At 39.9% G+C, this 21,939-nt stretch overlaps 1 protein-coding gene across 1 annotated transcript in view; it reads left to right on the top strand.

Moving 5' to 3' along the window:
* The first annotated feature begins 112 nt into the window (after window positions 1-112).
* Window positions 113-21,939, top strand: part of LOC101740096 (uncharacterized) — a 41,327-nt gene continuing 19,500 nt past the window's right edge. The window contains exons 1-3 of the mRNA XM_038020822.2: window positions 113-658; window positions 1,545-1,728; window positions 19,824-20,083. Of these exons, the coding sequence (XP_037876750.1) occupies window positions 1,683-1,728; window positions 19,824-20,083 (306 nt within the window). The 5' untranslated portion in view covers window positions 113-658; window positions 1,545-1,682. The remainder of the gene's footprint in view (window positions 659-1,544; window positions 1,729-19,823; window positions 20,084-21,939) is intronic.

The raw sequence follows: 21,939 nt of genomic DNA, 5'->3' as shown, positions 1-21,939 counted from the left end.
TTAAAAATTGGGTCTCGCATAATACCAACAGGTATATGACAATAAAAACACCGTCTAAGTCATAGCTGTCAAAGTCAAAAATCCCGCTTCGATTTGACATAAAGACTTTTCACTAATCTGTGATAACGTCGAAATGGAAAACCAGTTTTGTCCTCTGTTCAAAACGGCTCATTAATAAAATAAAACGAAACGTCACGCCTTTAAATGGAGAGAATTGAATTGAATTAAATTGCATTCAGGCTGAACGTGAATCCGTGACCTTGTCAAGACTCAGCTAATAGTATTGTTATTTGTCACGCCCGGTGCTTTTTCAGTTGTTCTGTTTACATGCAAGACGAGCAGGATCGCGGTACAGTGTCAGCCAAAACAGAAATAGAATACAAGTCATATACAGGAGCGCGAAGGCTTCGCAAAATGAATCTTGACCTTATATTTTGTGTTAAATCAACCTACGCTGATTAATAAAGAGACTCCTACGCGGCCTGACGACAGATTCTACGACACAATAAGATTCAATACTATCGAAAAGTTTAAATATAATCATACTTAAAAGTTATCTAAGCGAAAGTAGTGGTAATCGAATTAACGTTTGATTTTAATATGAAAATCACCTAAATCCCCAGATGTCTTTGCTTGTCGAATTTGCAGTCAATTGAATGTGAGTACCCATCACTACTATTTAATTAATATCAATCAACATCTGCACTGTAGAAAATGTACAGAGCGATAAATCGCATTAAAAACAATTTAAGGATTTAAACCAAAACAATAAAATCTAGTTTTCAATCATTTTAATATAACATTAACTAATTTACACATAGTTCAACTTAAGCATACAATATAAGAACAATAAGAACAGTAAGACAAATCACATTGAGAATAAATAAAAAATTAATTAAATTTTAGGAATTCTTTTCATTTAATTTCATTAATAACAAAAAGAAAAAACTTTTTCTATAACATTTTATTTAAATAATGTGAAATTATGAATTTATTCTTAATAAAGCATTTTTTGTAAATAGTTGTAAGCTGAAAATGTTGACAGGATTTCAACTTTATTCAGATAATTTAGAGATTTCAGAAACTGTTTCAGATTAATAATAAATATATTTTTTCTGAAAATATAATAAAAATATTTCTGTAAGTAAGTATTTTATTAGTCCGCTGGGTGTTATGGAGGCTACTGAAACCACAAGAAACATTATTCAGGAATTAAATTGAAGTATTATTTGTAATAGAATAATAGGAATTGTAGGATTTTAAGAAGGAACATCAACAATTCTCTGAGCTGTCAAGACTAGTCTTTGACACTAATAGATATATTGAGAAAATCCAATATCCAATTTTCCTCCATATGCTAGTATGCCAACTGGTATGTTAACATACCATTAAAATGTCATAGGTACTAACCACTTAACTCTAAACTAGAATATTAACTCATTCTTCATTAAATAATTAATATTAAAAAAATATATTGTATTTAATAAATCATAAAATAGCAATATGTAAATCTAAAAATATTCATAACATATCTTTGTTCACAGGATCATTGTTTGTTATATGGCATTATTAAATTTCATTTGAATATTTACATAAGTAAGCAGTGCAATATGTATTACATTATATCTTAAAAGTTTATCAAACTGAAGAAATCACCCGTGCTACTCTGTCATAAGACGAGAATGGATGAGAGTGATGTTATTGTATCGTCCACTGAAATTATAAAAGGTATGTTTATATATTGATACCATTAAATATTGATGACGATTAATATCTCATTTGTAGTTCTCCTAAGTACATTACGTAACTAAAAGTGATTAATGCATATAAATATCTCGTTATGATTTTCCAAGAATTTTTTATTTAAATGGAACTACTTCTCTTGTTTCAATTCTGATAAATTTTTATAATAAAATTTGTTGATTGTCATCGTGGCATCTATAGAAATATGCTTTTCTGATTATACATTATCTTGTGGTTTGATATGGGCAAAATTTTAAATGAATAATGTTTGAAATTAAAACTTACTTTACAGTAATGAAGACAGTTCACTAGATATTAAGTTCGCAGCTTCAGAAATAATAAATATGTAATGCCCATTTTGATAGCAATTTATCTTTCTTGAAACCTTCATCTTGCAATATGAAGTCGAAATTTGAATTTTATAATGGGTCTACTAGCATCAGAGCCAATGGCTGTTTCACTGCAAATGTAGGCATGATGGTGGTATCTAGCCTAGTAGGCTTAAGCCTTACCATAATGATGTTAATGGAGAAAAAATTAAATTTCAATTACTGGTGGTAGGACCACTTGTGAGTCCGCGCGGGTAGATACCACCGCCCTGCCTATTTCTGCCGTGAAGCAGTAATGCGTTTCGGTTTGAAGGGTGGGGCAGCCGTTGTAATTATACTGAGACTTTAGAACTTGTATCTCAAGGTGGGTGGCGCGTCTACGTTGTAGATGTCTATGGGCTCCAGTAACCACTTAACACCAGGTGGGCTGTGAACTCGTCCACCCATCTAAACAATAAATAAAAAAAAATTCACATCTATCTTCTAAGTTATGTTAGTACCAGTTTTTTTTTTTCCTTTTTCCCTTAGTATCTATTGAGTATCTTTAGGCTTACCTATAATACACAAGGACATAGCACGATTCTATAGAAAACACAATTCTGAATTTATACCAATGAACCAGATTTTTGGGTTGAACAGAATTCATGCTTACACTCAACAGCCATGGTCAGAAACTCGTAATTTCTTAACATAACTTTATTTACTTACGGACGCGTCTCGGCCTCCTCTTCCTCAACCATTTCTACGAACCTTGCAGAAGTATTCGGCAAAAACGAATACTCGGTAATTAGATGGAATTCGCTTAATACCAATATTCTAGTCTCAAGGTTTTTTTTTTTAAGTTTTGTAAAGTGTCACCTTGTTCCGAAGGGACATTTTACTCCGCTTACAGATCATGGGGTAGAGTCTACCGAGAATAAACGCGACACGGTCACGGACTGATTTTATATGCGGGCGGAATGTCACCAATGCGTCCAGGGTAACGCCCAGGTACTTGACTTTCCTGGCCCAGGGTATAGGTTGTCTAAAGAGAGTAATCGGGGGTGTGAGATTCCTCCTCCTAATCCGGGAGGAAATCCGTGTGGAGTCTCAAGGTGGACGTCCGCATTCACGTTGTGACCATACCTACCAGCTAACACCAACTTATCTGCATAGCTTATCTGTCTATATACAGCTGTGAAACCAACCTTGAATTTTCTCATTAATAATATTAATAAATAACGGGACTTCTTAGTGTAGTTCCAAAAAGCAACAAATTATCCAATCCAGTTGGTTTTCATCCATAAAATATAGTTACGTTATTATGATAAACCCGATGCAACAAACAGGTGATATTACGCCCACTGTATAAAATCATCGCTACAAATTTATGACAGTTGATTTTATCGCAGGCGCGATTTCATTCAATATTCAATCCCTACGTATAAATACACTTACGATAATGTTATTTCTGATGATGTCTTGTTAGTAATTGTTAATCAATGACTTTTTTAAAGAATGTGGTGATCAAAATAGATATATCAATGTTGTTTCTTGAAATAGGGCTTCCTTAAAAATGCATATTCCAATATACCTAGTCTTGCCATAAATATTGAGACAAAGGAAAAAACAAAAATTTCATCACCACCCAACTCCATTTTAATATCGCAAAATATTGTGCAATGTATTGGCGCCAAAAAGAGAAAACTCAATGAGCAATCATATAAAAATGACAGATTCCAAATTCAAATGTAATATTTTGTTTATTTTTAATTGTAACAGTATTTATGGCCAGACAACGTATATAGGAACCTGAATGTTTTGCTAACAAGATATAACATAGAATTTGCTATTCACGCTCAATCTTACAATAAATGTATATCGTAGCTATTTACCATACCTTAATACACAAACGAACATCATATCGTTTTGGTACAAGACATTCATTTCTCGATGATTTTCAAATACGCATTTCAAATAATCATAATAGTAGGTATTATCGAACAAAAAGACTCGCGAGATGTAAAACACACAATAAAGATATAGATGCGAGTTCTAATTTATAGTCATTTTTTGTTTATTTCATCATTTGTAATGAATTCGATCGTTGACAGTTTGGTTCTCATTCCGATAGAGGCACCCGTCACGTGCGGACGTGCTCATCGTCCACTCGATCGCCCGGTCTTTGTTCGCCCGGCTTTTGTTAGCCCGGCCATTGTTCGCGCGGCCTGTGTTTGTGGTACATCTGCCGACTAAGTGCTCTTTCTGGAAGTTTTTATTTGTTTTGTTTCCTTTTGTTGTTTCTGTGTTCGTGGTACATCTGCCGACAAAGTGGTTTCCTGCAAGTATTTATTTGTTTTGTTTCTTTTCGTAATTTCTGTTTTGTTGTGCTTTTTCTTTGTCCTGTAGTAATCGCGCCGCATTGCCACCTGTGTTCAATAGAACCGCTCAGGTCCGAGAAGTTGGGGCCTCGCCGCAAGGCGAGTGTTTTCAAGACCCGGGGCCGCCCCACCTGGGTACTCAGCGATCATGGACGCTGTATTCGCGGAATTCCTCCGACTTCGCCACCCACAGCTCGCCTCGGAGTTTTTGGCCTTCAAGGCCAATCACACTGCGAGCCCTCTCGAGGACTCCGCCGCGCTCGCTGCTCCTGCGTCGCCTGTACCTGCGTGCAGAGCTTCTGCATTGAGCACCGCAGCCTCTGTCGTGCCTGCCGCTCCCGTGTCGCCTATACTGGCGAGAAAAGCTGCTGCGTCGTCCGCCGTGACCATCGTTTCAGCTGAGCGATCATCCGCGGCCTCCGTCGCGCCCTCTAAAACACCTACACTTGCTCGTAGGTCGCCTGCACCCGCCTCCTCGTGCTCCGACTCTGACTCGGACATGGAGGTCGACCTCGCCCCCGCCTCATCGACGGATGGATTCACCCTGGTACAGAAGGGTAAGAAGCGTGCCGCGGAGTCTCGAGCTCCCGCGGCCGCTAAAATTAGCAAAGCCGTGAACGCGTCGCGCCCCCGCCCTCAGACTCCCGTTGCGCCCCCAGCCCGTGCCACTCCGTCGCCGCGTCCGGTGGCACAAAATAAAACCCAGACCCCTCCCCCGGTTATCCTTCAGGAGAAGGCAGCTTGGGATCGAGTTTGCCTGGCCCTTAAGGCCAAAAATATAAATTTCACGAATGCCCGTAACCTCGCGAACGGCATTCAAATTAAGGTTCAAACACCCGACGACCATAGGGCCCTCTCTTCTTACCTCCGTAAGGAGCGTATAAGTTTCCATACGTATACGCTCCAGGAGGAGCGCGAACTCCGCGTTGTAATACGCGGAATCCCTAAAGAGTTAGATGTAGAGCTCGTAAAAGCCGACCTGTTAGAACAAGGCCTACCAGTGAATTCTGTGCACCGTATGCACACCGGTCGCGGTAGGGAGCCATATAATATGGTTCTAGTCGCTCTCCAGCCTACCCCCGAGGGTAAGAAAATCTTTAACACACAGACCGTCTGTAGGCTCTCTGGTATCGCTGTCGAAGCCCCCCATAAAAAAGGCACTCCTAGCCAGTGCCATAACTGTCAATTGTACGGGCACTCTTCTCGTAACTGTCACGCGCGCCCCCGATGTGTTAAGTGTTTGGGCGATCACGCCACGGCCCTCTGCGCTCGCGACCAAAAAACCGCGACGGAACCGCCTAGCTGCGTCCTGTGTCGAACACAGGGTCACCCCGCGAATTACCGTGGTTGCCCCCGAGCCCCTAAAATAAATCGCCGCGTCGCCCGCCAAAACCGCCTCCGAGCTTCCGGCCCAGACATCAAAGCCTCGGCACCCTCTGCGTCGCAGGCTAAGCCAGCGTTCGTTCCGGCGGCGGTGCCCAGTGTCTCGGCCTGGGCAAAACCGCTGCCGTACACGAACACGGCTACAACTCCCTCCTCCGCGATTCGTCCCGCCCCCGCGACTCGTCCCTCTCCCGCGACTTGCCCTCCGACCGCGTCCGACAATCTCGCTTTAGCGATCGACTTCTTTCAGTCGATCAACTTTGAGCGCGTTAACGCTTTGGGCGACGCCATTCGCGCTGCCTCCACTGCACAACACTTTATCGCCGTTGTGCAGGAATACGCCGACGTATACGCGTCATTAAATACGTACGTCCTCCCCTCACTCCGCCGGTAATCAATGGCGTATATAAGTAGAATAAAGCCCCTATCCGTAACGATAGGATTTTTTAACGCTTACGGTCTCGCAAATCAACGCGATCAGGTTTCTGACTTTTTGCGTGACCACCAAATTGATATCTTTTTAGTGCAGGAGACCCTACTTAAGCCCGCGCGCCGTGACCCTAAAATCGCGAACTATAACATGGTCAGGAACGACAGGCTCTCTGCCCGTGGTGGTGGTACCGTCATTTACTATAGAAGAGCCCTGCATTGCGTCCCGCTCGATCCTCCCGCGCTCGCTAATATCGAAGCATCAGTGTGCCGAATCTCACTGACGGGACACGCGCCGATCGTTATCGCGTCCGTTTATCTTCCACCGGATAAGATCGTTCTAAGCAGTGATATCGAGGCGCTGCTCGGTATGGGGAGCTCTGTCATTCTGGCGGGCGACCTAAATTGTAAACACATCAGGTGGAACTCACACACCACAACCCCGAATGGCAGGCGGCTTGACGCGTTAGTCGATGATCTCGCCTTCGATATCGTCGCTCCGCTAACCCCGACTCACTACCCGCTAAATATCGCGCATCGCCCGGATATACTCGACATAGCGTTATTAAAAAACGTAACTCTGCGCTTACACTCGATCGAAGTAGTTTCAGAGTTAGATTCAGACCACCGTCCCGTCGTTATGAAGCTCGGTCGCGCTCCCGATTCCGTTCCCGTCACGAGGACTGTGGTGGATTGGCACACGCTGGGCATCAGCCTGGCTGAATCTGATCCACCATCGCTCCCGTTTAACCCGGACTCTATCCCGTCTCCTCAGGATACCGCTGAAGCCATAGACATCTTAACGTCACACATCACCTCGACATTAGATAGGTCATCGAAACAAGTTGTAGCGGAGGACTTCCTTCACCGCTTCAAATTGTCCGACGATATTAGGGAACTTCTTAGAGCTAAGAACGCCTCGATACGCGCCTACGACAGGTATCCTACCGCGGAAAATCGTATTCGAATGCGTGCCCTACAACGCGACGTAAAGTCTCGCATCGCCGAAGTCCGAGATGCCAGATGGTCTGATTTCTTAGAAGGACTCGCGCCCTCCCAAAGGTCTTACTACCGCTTAGCTCGTACTCTCAAATCGGATACGGTAGTAACTATGCCCCCCCTCGTAGGCCCCTCAGGCCGACTCGCGGCGTTCGATGATGACGAAAAAGCAGAGCTGCTGGCCGATACATTGCAAACCCAGTGCACGCCCAGCACTCAATCCGTGGACCCTGTTCATGTAGAATTAGTAGACAGTGAGGTAGAACGCAGAGCCTCCTTGCCACCCTCTGATGCGTTACCACCCGTCACCCCGATGGAAGTTAAAGACTTGATCAAAGACCTACGTCCTCGCAAGGCTCCCGGTTCCGACGGTATATCCAACCGCGTTATTAAACTTCTACCCGTCCAACTCATCGTGATGTTGGCATCTATTTTCAATGCCGCTATGGCGAACTGTATCTTTCCCGCGGTGTGGAAAGAAGCGGACGTTATCGGCATACATAAACCCGGTAAACCAAAAAATGATCCGACGAGCTACCGCCCGATTAGCCTCCTCATGTCTCTAGGCAAACTGTATGAGCGTCTGCTCTACAAACGCCTCAGAGACTTCGTCTCATCCAAGGGCATTCTTATCGATGAACAATTCGGATTCCGTACAAATCACTCATGCGTTCAACAGGTGCACCGCCTCACGGAGCACATTCTTGTAGGGCTTAATCGACCAAAACCGTTATACACGGGAGCTCTCTTCTTCGACGTCGCAAAAGCGTTCGACAAAGTCTGGCACAATGGTTTGATTTTCAAACTATTCAACATGGGCGTGCCGGATAGTCTCGTGCTCATCATACGGGACTTCTTGTCGAACCGCTCTTTTCGATATCGAGTCGAGGGAACCCGCTCCTCCCCACGACCTCTCACAGCTGGAGTCCCGCAAGGCTCTGTCCTCTCACCCCTCCTATTTAGCTTATTCGTCAACGATATTCCCCGGTCGCCGCCGACCCATTTAGCTTTATTCGCCGACGACACGACTGTTTACTATTCTAGTAGAAATAAGTCCCTAATCGCGAAGAAGCTTCAGAGCGCAGCCCTAGCCCTAGGACAGTGGTTCCGAAAATGGCGCATAGACATCAACCCAGCGAAAAGTACTGCGGTGCTATTTCAGAGGGGAAGCTCCACACGGATTTCCTCCCGGATTAGGAGGAGGAATCTCACACCCCCGATTACTCTCTTTAGACAACCCATACCCTGGGCCAGGAAGGTCAAGTACCTGGGCGTTACCCTGGATGCATCGATGACATTCCGCCCGCATATAAAATCAGTCCGTGACCGTGCCGCGTTTATTCTCGGTAGACTCTACCCCATGATCTGTAAGCGGAGTAAAATGTCCCTTCGGAACAAGGTGACACTTTACAAAACTTGCATAAGGCCCGTCATGACTTACGCGAGTGTGGTGTTCGCTCACGCGGCCCGCACACACATAGACACCCTCCAATCCCTACAATCCCGCTTTTGCAGGTTAGCTGTCGGGGCTCCGTGGTTCGTGAGGAACGTTGACCTACACGACGACCTGGGCCTCGAATCAATTCGGAAATACATGAAGTCAGCGTCGGAACGATACTTCGATAAGGCTATGCGTCATGATAATCGCCTTATCGTTGCCGCCGCTGACTACTCCCCGAATCCTGATCATGCAGGAGCCAGTCACCGTCGACGCCCTAGACACGTCCTTACGGATCCATCAGATCCAATAACCTTTGCATTAAGTTTGGTTCCATTTTCTATGTGTATCTGTTTACAATATGCTACTTTTCTACCATACCTATTCGTTGGTAGCCTAAGAGGCTATTTCAGCTACGCCCGGACGGGAAGTATTGAAGGAATTTGCTAATACTAGCCCCAGAGATAGTGGTGCTTTGCAGAATCTACCACCGGCTCGAAATCGCGACCCACTGATAAGATCCGTCGAAAAACTCTATGGGAATTGTTACTATCTTCCAATAGACAAGTAAATGATCTAGCAAGTTAAAATAATCTTGAAAGCCAATTATTATTAAAAACTCCTTGAAGCTGGAGGCTTTGTTACACGTTTTTTTTTTTTGACTATATTTAGCAATAGAATTACTAAGTCACATTCGATAACACAATACAAAATAAACATGTTCCGCTCCCGCGCAAGCAGTTTCGGGTTGTTAACTTGAATGAATATTAAAAACATGAAATTACAATGTAAACAACAGTACAACATTTGTATCTATGGCTCCTCGAGGTCTGACCTTCGCACGCCACTGATTGATCTGCCGTGAAATTACTCACTACCTATTGCTTAGTTTGTTACCTACCATCACATCTGATTCTGACACCGATCGCCGTTTTTATAATGACTTTCATTCATTTTTGTACAAACTTTGTTAAATCAGAAATATTATGATAAATTCCTGTAACAATCTATATACCAGTAATCATATTGAATATCCTTGCCAAGTATGAACATTTTAAATATAATTATGTGATATTAGTGACTTGTACCAAAACAACGGAATCATTTTTATTTATTATCGAACTAGCGACCCGCCCTCGCTTCGCTTCGGAAGCATAAATTTTTTTTCCTGCGATGTTACCCGCGGTTATAGTTGTACCGCGGGTGACGCCGCGGGGCGAAGCTAATCTAAAAAAAGTAGCCTAAGTTACTCCTTATATCATCAGCTACCTATTAGTGAAAGTCTCGTCAAAATCGGTCCAGCCGTTTCAGAGATTAGCCGGAACAAACAGACAGACAAAAATTTAAAAAAAAACCTATTTTGGTGTCTGTACCGTATATATATTTATATGCATGTAGTAAAAAGCGGTTATTTCAATATTACAAACAGACACTCCAATTTTATTTATATGTATAGATTGGTAGCGGCGACCTAAGATTGAGATTCAAGAGCAAATTCCATGAAGACACTATAAAACTTACATATTTGGAGTATCTCCATTTATGAAACCTCATGAAGAAAGATTGATATTTTAGAGAAAGTGCAGCGAAAAGTTATTAAAATGGTCAGAATATTAAAAGATACAGCCTAAAAATAGCCAATAATGAACCTTGGTAATACATATCGAAGCGTAGATAGCAAGGAAAACACATAAAAACATTCAGGTCCATGTTTTAAAAAAAAAAATGTTATTTGTGGTAGTGACAGTTTTTATTGATACGCCAATTAATAAATTTTGTAGGTTTGATTTTTATTACACAATGCTATTTATTCAGCGAATTTTCTTATAAACATTGATGCCCATCTTCGGATTTGAACCCCGGCATATTCGCGTACACCGGGCGCCATAAGCCAAGACAAGTCTGTAACTTGGACTAAAATAATTTAATGTCTCGTACGCTGTCTAAGAGTGCATACCAAGTATTATTATGAACTATTACGTCTATTTGCGCGTACTTCGCTATTTAGTGTATCTATATATTAATACGCGAAGGAAAAACTTTGTATCCCTTTTTACGAAAATTGCGCGGACGGAGGAGTATGAAATTTCCCACACTTATAGAGAATATAGGGAAGGAGTGCATAATGCTAAATTTTTTTTAAATTATGCCTAAAAATACATTAAATCAATAAAAAAACATTACACACACTACCATGTATTTGACGCACACACGCATGCATACTATTTATTTATTGTCAAACTTTTGTTCTTGACGTCTGTGGTCAAATTGAGAATAGATTAAATATTGTTTGTCTTTATTAATATTTTTCTATAGCGTAGTCTTGGCGAAATTTGTGATTAAAGAAGTATAATCTTTGAAAATAGAATCTTACTAGTGTACAAATTTATAATTTCAATTAATTATAGTCGAATTTCGACTACCGGGCGACTAGTTTATTTGATTTCAGAACGTCAATTTTCTCTTCATTTGCACATTAGATATTACATTAAATATGAAAGCTTGTAGTATTCACTGCAGCTTTATAGTATAAACATAATTTATATCTACATTTTAAATCAGTTTTTTAAACTAAAATATTTAAGCCAAGCAATATATTCAAATCGCGTACTTTGTAAAATTTCATTTTTTGTTTGAAGTTCAAGTTTAGAAGTCGAAAACCTTGACTTCATTATTTACGTTGCGTGTCCTTATCGGTGTCTCAATAATAGAAATTTTTAACTAACAAACTGGCTACTGTAAGTTATTTGTACATTTGATGTGTTAGATTATTCCATATCTGACCTTTTGTTGTTTGTTTCATGTTAAGTTATGTTATTAACATAACTGGTTTACTGGTGGCAGGACCTCTTGTGAGTCCGCGCGGGTAGGTACCACCACCCCGCCTGTTTCTGCCGTGAAGCAGTAATGCGTTTCGGTTCGAAGGGTGGGGCAGCCGTTGTAACTATACTGAGATCTTAGAACTTATATCTCAAGGTGGGTGGCGCATTTACGTTGTAGATGTCTATGGGCTCCAGTAACCACTCAACACCAGGTGGGCTTTGAGCTCGTCCAACCATCTAAGCTATAAAAAAAAGTTCTTATGTAACATTTGCTTTTTTTTTTTAAAAAATTCTAACTAATTCTTCCTGAATGAAAGGCATAAATATCGAAATTACAATAAAGTTATGAATTTCTACTACTCGTTCGCTCAGTTCAAGTCGACAAATCGCATAGCAAAAACTTGTAACTTTCACGGCTACCAAAAAAAAAACTTGATAGATTATTATCCAGAGTGCGTGCAAAAGGCGAGCCTATTAAAAGAAATACACGAAGAAACACAAGACAATACGGTCGCGTATAGATTGTTTTAGAACAAAATTTCCCATCGGCATTTGCCATTTGAAGAGCGGTTCTTCACATACATATGCACATACGTACGTCAACATGCACACAACGAGACTTTCAGTGCACACGTACCTAGGTACTCTGGGCTTCTGGTGTTAAGTAATCCTTTGAATGTTGTATGGATCGATTGAGTCTGCGTTCGAACGATGACGCGATGAGATCTGTTAATGGTGCCATAAAAACCGCATTACGTAGTTTCTGATCATCAGAACTAAATGGATCGGTGCTTAGCACGAAATCTTACGTTTGCACGCATTAATGACGGGTTTTGAATGTGATAATATAAAAAACCCAAATCTATTAGAATATAATTATATGTATGACTGAGTTTCTCGCCGGATATTCTCAGTGGGTCGCGTTTCCGATCCAGTGGTAGATTCTGCGAAGTACTACTTTTGCTAGGGCCAGTGTTAGCAACATTTCCGTTTTGCGCCCCGAGAGCTCACCTACACGTTAGGGTGAAGCTGAAATAGCCTCTCAAGGCATAGCATAGGTAGGGAATTTTTTTTAACAAAGTTACATCAGCATTGTTTTCAGTACGTCTATCAGTCAGATCGTGGTCGCCTTGCGAATCGTAATTGTCTACTTCAATTCAATAATACCGTGGATTTCTTCCATTCTGATGTTGTTGTCACTTTAATCTGCTGTTCCCATCCAATTTTGTTTTTTAGTCTTCTAAATGAATTTTCAGATGTACGACATGGTTCAATACTTATTCATACTAACAATCTAGTTCTTTTAACTTATTACTAATGCAGTAAAAGCCTCTTATTCGCGCTTCCTTTATTGGGGTTTATTACTTATTACTATTCACGGTTTAGTTACTATTCACGGATTAAAAAAATGTGAACCAATATATTCGCGGATCTAATCGGCACATCGGTACATACACATTGATAAAAAGGATTTCAGTATGTACGTATCGAATAACCTTTATAAACGGGTCGTCAAATCGAAAGTAAAACTGGTGGTAGGACCTCTTGTGAGTCCGCGCGGGTAGATACCACCACCCTGCACGATTCAGCCGTGAAGCAGTAATGCGTTTCGGTTTGATGGGTGGGATAGCCGTTGTAACTATACTGAGACCTTAGAACTTTTATCTCAAGGTGGGTGGCGCATTTTACACATTTTGTAGATGTCTATGGGCTCCAGTAACCACTTAACACCTGATGGCCTGTGAGCTCGTCCACCCATCGAAGCAATAAAAAAAAAAAAAAAAAAAAAGGTTTTTATTTTGTCATCTAGGAACGTATCCCCTGTATTCGCGACACATTTATGGAACGTTAACTCCGCGAATAAAGAAAGACCTTTTACTGTACACATCGATTACAAAAATATAGCAGTGGCTTGTATGTGCATTGGCATAGCTGACGTTCTTGAGTGACGGTACCCACTCACCGTCAGGTGGGCCCAATGCAACTGACTCACTGAAGTCGTCGTGGCCTAAAGAATAAGACGCCCTGTGCATTCATATACATATAGCGATGCATCGGTGCTCGAATCCGGCGCGCACCAATTTTTCCAATAAAATACGTACTTAACAAATGTTCTCGATTGACTTCCACGCTGAAGGAATCAAGTCGTGTAATAAAAATCAAAGCCGCAAAATTATAATTTGCGTAATTACTGGTGGTAGGACGTCTTGTGGGTCCGCACGGGTAGATACCACCGCCCTGCCTATTTCTGCTGTGAAGCAATAATGCGCTTCGACTTGAAGGGTGGGGCAGCCGTTATAACTATACTGCGACCTTAGAACTTATATCTCAAGGTAGGTGGCGGCATTTACGTTGTAAATGTCTATGGGCTCCAGTAACCATTTAAAACCAGGTGGGCCGTGAGCTCGTCCAACCACCTAAACAATAAAAATAAAAAAGACATGCATAGGCATAGGGAAATTTATTTCAGGCTCAAGTTTAGTATTTCCATCGCGTCTTCTACAACTATTCTTTCTAAATTAATCTATCTAAATTGTTATTATCTACCCAGAGGTAGTATACTGTCAAAATATAGTTAGGTATGTATATAGAAGACGACTTGTATCCACCGGAATATCAAATGATTTGGTCGGAAACGTCGAATAAAATGTTAAAAGACAAGGACCTCTCGGCCAAACCTACACACCGTTCTATTGAACGTGGGCACATCTGTTTGATTGTCTCGGAGCTGTAAAATTTCAATAATACACTTATTAGGCCCGACACCTTTTTAAACACAAACGGTTTTTTTTTTGTGGGCGACACCAAATGGTCGATTTAAAAACCTCCGAAATTCCTTATTTTTTCCGTGAGCCATACAACAATTTACTTGCTTTAGTCTCTTTTAGCCCACTGAGTTTCTCGCCGGATCTTCTCAGTGGGTCGCGTTTCCGATCCGGTGGTAAATTCTGCGAAGCACTGCTCTTGCTAGGGCCAGTGTTAGCAACACTCCCGGTTTGAACCCCGTAAGCTCACCTACACGTCAAGGAGAAGCCTGAAATAGCCTCTCAAGGCTATCAGCATAGATAGGGAAAAAAACTTGCTTAAAGATAAAAAACAAAAACAATTGAAATTTTGCAGCTTAAATTACGCTTACGAATCGAATTACACTATTAAATGGACGACATTTTACTCCCAATATGCGATATGAAAAAAAAAGGAATTATTGAGACTTATAAGTAAGAATTTACTAAAGGCTTTTATGTAGTGTAGTGTTATTAACCGTATTTCGAAATAGCTAAAGTCGACCAATGGTCTATATCGATGGTAAGGAGATGAGAACAACCTTATGGTCCCAACCACGATTCATTGTTTAGGACAAGCATCGGCAAACGGCGATGCGGATAGCTTAAATGGGCGTACAAAAAATAAAAAAAGGATTGGGTTCACTTAACACTTCTTCACAAATTCTTCTTTATAAATCTACGGAGACACGGAAGACGGTACTCCAAATAGAGTATGAGGTGGATCTCAAAAAAACAAACCTGAAATCGTAAAACATTGCGGTGATACCAAGATTTTGATGACCTCTCGTTTGATACCTCTAGTCTTTGGGCAACGCCCGAATCGATTTCTACGCAACAAGCGCCTTCACGCCTATTAAGTACCTTATATCGGTCGTAAACAATCTTAAATTCACACGTAAAATCTTAATGATGTCCAAACTATGTTATTACGATTTAAGGGCTACCGATTTGAGGATATAAAGTTAAAACCTATTATCGAATAGACACGATCGCTCTCAGTAGGAGTCCTTGGAATCTATAATGTACTCAATTTATCAAGTTTTGCATTTGTAGGGCTTCCTTGTAAAGTTGTAACGTAAACCGTTTTAGTACCATACATCAGCCCGCTGAGTTTCTCGCCGGATCTTCTTAGCGGGTCGCGACTCCGATGCCGTAGTAGATCCATTTGCGATTCGCACTTGTGCGGGTGAAATTGAAAAGTCATTCGGGCCATCAGTGATATCTCCTTTGAAAAAAAAGCATTGTCCGATGTTGGAGACACGTTAGGATTGATTTTATTTACCGGTTCAATCTTTATTTTTGATGCCAATCAATGTGTAATTTGAATAATGGTCGGCGTATCGTTACCCCGAAATGTAACAGCAAAATCCGGTACATGAAGAAAATTTCCTGTCAGGTATGAGATTTAAATCAGTATGCAAAATTGGCTTCAGCCAAGTTTAAAATATCAGCAATTTCCTATTAGACCGGATCTCATGCAATATAGGTGTGTAGCAGTGTCAGGTTGACCTTGACGTTACGTAAGCGTATGCAAACCTTAGACACGGACCAAGGACAAGCGCTCGGCGATTTTATAATTCATAAACAAACAGTAAGAACTTCGGATGGCGTGCAGTTAAATGCCACCTTATCCGCTAAATCTATTTTAATCACGTAATATAAACAAAATTTTGTTTTTTTTAGTGCTCCTATGACATTGGCCGTAAGCAACAGCTATACTTGATCAGTTTATCTTAATTTTATCGCAAAGTAATTATTACAAATGTCAATTAAATGCGAAAAAGGTATTCCCGTTGAGTGCTTGTTTTATAAACGTTACCATTTTAGTTCAACGACCCTGAGGAGGCTGTGTCCTTAATATTTATTTATTTCATATCTGATAAAAGAAACGGCACGTCCAAAATGGTCTTTTACCTTACCTTTTCGAAATTAAGTCTTAAGTTCAATTCATACAATCAAGCGCGACAGGTGATTGATTGTACTATTCACGTATTAAGTCAGTTTTAAAAAGGTCAATGCAACAATAATGGAACTGATTTCCTTGATTTTAATAAAGTTAGTCACCCGCGATTTGAGATTTTGGCGTTTCAGTTACATTACTTCTGACTTTAAAAGAGTGCTATTTGGAATGAACTCCCCTCCATGGTGTCTACAGAGCGCTATGACATGTCCTTCTTCAAACGAGGCTTGCGGAGACTACTTAATGGTAGGCAGCAGCTTGGCTCTGCATTGCTGAAGTCTGGCATTGCTGAAGTCCATGGGCCACGGTAACCACTTACCATCAGGTGGGTCGTATGCTCGTCTGCCTACAAAGGCAATAAAAAATATATCACCGTCAATATTTATTAATTTATTAATTAAAACAATTATTATGATTGATTCGTCAACGAATGTATGAATTACGAAAATCGACTTTTTTTTCTTCCAATTACTAAAATGAATTTTCGTCTCTGACTCGAACCACAAGACAAATCGGTTGCACGTAAGAGTAGGAAAGGCAATTATAGCCGCCTGAAGGGTGGTTAACTGAAGCGTTCTTTGATGGAAATGCATTTTGGGTTCAGTTGTAATTGCATTATTAAATTGCAGAGGGTCAACTTTATTATCATTTCGTGATTGATAACGTGAAATAATATATACTAATATTATAAAGCTGAAGAGTTTGTTTGTTTGAACGCGCTAATCTCAGGAACTACTGGTCCCGATTTGAAAAATTATTTCAGTGTTAGATAGCCCATTTATCGAGAAAGGCTATATAAGGCTATATAACATCACGCTAAGACCAATACAAGCGGAGCGCCAATAAATAATGTTTCAAAATCGAGGTTATTTTTACCTTTTGAGAGCTTCCGCTGCGTGCGCTGCAGAAATGGTTAAAGTTTCGCTAAAATAACGTAGAACAGCATTGGTCCCGTTTAAAAGATCTTTAAAAAAGTCCGCGACAGCGTATGTCTATATGTTAAGGTTGGCTCGCTATATCGTTTTTTATGCAAACAAATTTTTTTTTTTATTGCCATTGTAGGCAGACGGGCATACGGCCCACCTGATGGTGAGTGGTTACCATCGCCCATAGACTTCAGCAATGCCAGGGGCAGAGCCAAGCCGCTGCCTACCTACATTTGTTCTAAAATAAAGCATTATTTGTGAACTATTCCACGCGGACGAAGTCGCGAGCAAAAGTTAGTGATTTATATTAAGCGAAAATATTTTGTGATTCGATTTCTGTTGTATAGTTAATGAAATATATCATGTGAATATTATTTTCCACAAAATTAAGCGGCAGCTAGTACAGTATTAATATGTCGACTAATAATAGCTTAATCATCCGAGACAATGAAATAAATCGAAAATTATCACATTGAGACAATTTCTACTAAAATAGAATGAAACTAATAAAAGTGAGACTAAATTGAAGAATTAGGTTAATTATGTCTACGATTAGTGAAAATCGAAGCAATTACCATTACTTCTATTTACGTATCTTCCTGTCTTAAGTACTTTTTATCTTATCTTGTTTGTAACGAACCGCCCAAGACTTCGATCCTTAAAAATCTTCTGTGTTTACCCCCTGGTCTTTAATCTTCTGCAAACAGTCGTTACTTGAATCGTTATCAACGCATTAATATTGTCAATTCTCTGGTAACAAGCTCAAAATCAAAATTCATAAATTATTTCTTACTATAATAATTGCTTTCAGTAAAGTTAAAATACACATTGACTTAGCTAGGATTTTTTATTATTATCAGGAGTTAGAAATATTTTATTGGATTGGTTTCGGGTGTTTGTTAAATAATGAAAAAATGACACATTTTTCATGACTTCACCGCAAAATTTGGGTGTGAACGTGTGGAAAGGACAGCGAAATACTCTACTACACACACTTGTTTACTTAAGTATACATAACAAGTTTAAAATATTAATTATTACTTCATTTTAAAACGAATACCTTTTGCTTTGAATCGCCTATCATGAAAAGCTTCGTTGTGGATGAAAAATGTACAAACTAATGAATATTCCTAAAAAGAAACAGATCCGCGTAAAAATGTATTTCATGAAGAAGAAAAAAAATATTGTCGGATAACAGCAGATTTTCCAACCCATTTTCTGTCTGTCTGTCGTTTGAATAAATACGCAAAGTTTACATATATAAAAATCCCTTTGAGACTAGTGTTTCCTTAACGGCTTTGTGACATGCAAACAGGGCATGCACCCTTTGCCTAGACAACGCTAGACACTACAAACTTTTCCGTTCGACATTTTCTTGTTTTTGTCACGATCGTTTTACTGCTTCGTGTTTTACAAATTAATTCGAAACTAGTTTATATAGCATCGGTGTTTCATGGTTTGCGTGTCGAATTTAGGCCACTACACATTTTATAGGAAGGGAATTAATTGATCGCCTACAACCTGTTAAGTTGTCGCGTATAAGTTTCTGATACCGTGACACATAGTTTCTGTCTTGCAATAATATTGCTATAACTGCAGCTCTAATCTAATTAACTCTGAGACTACTTGTAGAGAAACTGAAAAGCTTTTTGTAGACTTGTTTTAAAAGTCGTCGTGGCCTAAAGGATAAGACGTCCGGTGCATTCGTATGTAGCGATGCACCGGTGTTCGAATCCCGCAGGCGGGTACCAATTTTTCTAATGAAATACGTACTTAACAAATGTTCACGATTGACTTCAACGGTGAAGGAATAACATCGTGTAATAAAAATCAAACCCGCAAAATTATAATTTGCGTAATTACTGGTGGTAGGGACCACTTGTAAGTCCGCACGGGTAGGTACACCACCACCCCGCCCATTTCTACCGTGAAGCAGTAATGCGTTTCGGTTTAAAGGGTGGGGCAGCCGTTGTAACTATACTGAGACCTTAGAACTTATATCTCAAGGTGGGTGGCGCATTTACATTGTAGATGTCTATGGGCTCCAGTCACCACTTAACATCAGGTGGGCTGTGAGCTCGTCTACCCATCTAAGTAATAAATAAAAAAACTATTGACATCTTATAGAACTGAAAACTTCCTACGTATCGTTCTGTTTAGGAATCGTACTCACTGAATTTCTCGCCGGATCTTCTCAGTGGGTCGCGATTCCTATCGGGTGGTAGTTTCAATGAAACACTGGTCTAGCTAGGTCAGATGTTGGCAAATTATTTCAAGCTGAGCCCGCGAGCTCGGTCATCAGTGTAGCCAGAATAGCCCTTCGAGGTAAATAGGTAGGCGAAATAATTGAATATGCAATTTCGAAAAGGGCACAAGTCGCATATTTTGTCAAATACGTTTTTTCATATACATGTACTTTTGAGGCTTACCTACACCCATTTTATAATAATTACAGCAATTGAAAATTGCTAATTAACACTAAAATATATCTCAAAAGTTAACATCTTATATTTTACACTGCTTTAGAAAATAATCAGGTTTTTTTCATTTCCTGAACATTTTCAGAGAAGTGCCCTTTTCGAAATTGCATATTCAGCTGTAACTAGGAATCAGTGCTCTAACTTTCTAATCTTACCTTTGCCTTTCAGATAGATTGTATTTCGCAACGCTAAAAACGGGCTACAAACCGAAACCCACGCGGAACAGCAAATACTTCCACATCGAAGATGAGATCGTTTACGAGAACTTCTATTTCGACTTCGGCCCGTACCACCTGTGCCACCTGTACCAGTTCTGCAAGAAACTCAACGAGGAGTTGGACAGGAATCCGAAGAAGAAAATAGTTTACTATACGAGCAACAATGAGAATTTAAGGTTGAACGCAGCGTATCTTATTGGCAGCTATCAGGTTTGTTCATTGTTAAGGATGATTTACGATCGAGTTATAATTTTAAGTTGGATTTTTACTGGAGTACGCTCGGCTATAGAACTGCACAGTCAAGGTTCTATAATTCTGTGAAAATTTTGATGGAAATTAATTTAAACAAACTAGATAGCATGTATAGTTTTATTCTTTACTAGCGCCCCCCCCTCGCTTCGCTTCGGAAACTGTTATTTATTATTGATTTCTGCACTATTTAATGGATGTTATTATACATATAAACCTTCCTCTTCAATCACTCTATCTATTAAAAAAAACGCATCAAAATCCGTTGCGTAGTTTTAAAGATTTAAGCTTACATAGGGATATAGGACAGAGAAAGCGTCTTTGTTTTATACTATGTAGTGACATGCGTGACATAGAAGATAATGAATCGGTATAAAAGTTTTGTTTTTTACCTATCTTCCGTTTCCCTTTTAATACCTACTTCGTTAACTAGACGAAGCCCACTGAGTTTCTCGCCGGATCTTCTCAGTGGGTTGCGATTCCTATCCGGTAGTGGATTCTGCTAAGCGCTGCTCTTGCTAGGGCCTAGTGTTAGCAAATTCTCTCAGGTTAAGCCCGTGAGCTCACCTAGCCGTCTGGGCGTAGTTGAAATAGCCCCCTAGGCCACCAGCGAATAGGTAGGAAAAAAAAAACTAGATGTTGTTAATAATACTATTTTTCACTGTACTATCCGTACACTTTTGTAGTTCATTGTACATGAGCAGACGTGGACAAGGTTCGCCTTGTGTTAACTTTGACTGTTACTATCTATGGTGGCAATAAAATAAGCAGTAACAATATCTTGATAGAACATGTATATCGCTAAACGCCTTAGAATGTTGGTTCAACATCATTCACAGTATAAATAATTAAGAGGTCCTTTCATATTAAGAAATGTTACGTCACATTTACTGTAACAACGCTTGGGAAACCAGCAGGCCGGTTCTAATATTAGCTGGAGAATGTTAATCTATTATTCATTCGCACCAATACCAAAAGTGTAGGTAAAATCTATTCAAAAGCTTCGGCAGAATAACGGAAAAGAGCAAAGTTCACTAGAGCAATCAAAAGTCCCAAGAAAGATCTTAGATAATGTTTTATTGCCACGTTATGGTGGTTAATTGTAACCATAACTCGAATATCGGCATCTAGCTTGAGCATGAGGTTGCATTCGTGTGTGTAAGCGCTTTCAAATGGAATTACGAAAAATCACTGGGCTTTGTTATGTATGGTATTGATTATAAACCCTATCATAAAATTAAATTAAAAAAAAACATTAGTTCGCCAACCCTATATAAAAGTAATAAGTGAACACATATAATTTAGACTTATTTATCTTGAGTTTTGCCAACATATACTGGTAAACAATTTCGCGGGGATGTGGCTATTTGTAGAAATGAGAAACGTATGTTATAATCTCTCATTGATAGCTGAGTCTTTTATTTATATGTTTAATTCCTGCAGTTTTCGCCCACTATATACGCCGGTTGCTTGTATTTTTGTTCCCTTATCTCTGTAGGTAGGTTTTTATAATTTTTATTTTGAGAAATCAAAATCTCTTTAATTTTAACCGTAAATAAATTTATAAAAGCCATAGCGAAAGTGCCATTTGTCACGGAAGACGTTTATAGTTTAAAAAAAAAAAAACGTGTGATTAAAATCTTAAAACAATCTTAGGGGACGTGAATACCTTTTTTGTTATGATTAAAAGATCTGCCTATATTGCTCCGTTGTTTCCGATACATATCTCATATAGCATGCCATTTCAGTTTTTGTTCGGGGACCTTATGTCAAGGCTGGACGTTTATTCGTATTATTTCAAGCGTTTATTACATTAT

Source organism: Bombyx mori, chromosome 27 (assembly GCF_030269925.1).
Source record: "Bombyx mori chromosome 27, ASM3026992v2".
Taxonomy (NCBI): domain Eukaryota; kingdom Metazoa; phylum Arthropoda; class Insecta; order Lepidoptera; family Bombycidae; genus Bombyx; species Bombyx mori.
The sequence above is the reverse complement of the archived record's forward strand: the minus strand, read 5'-3'. Positions and strand labels throughout refer to the sequence as shown.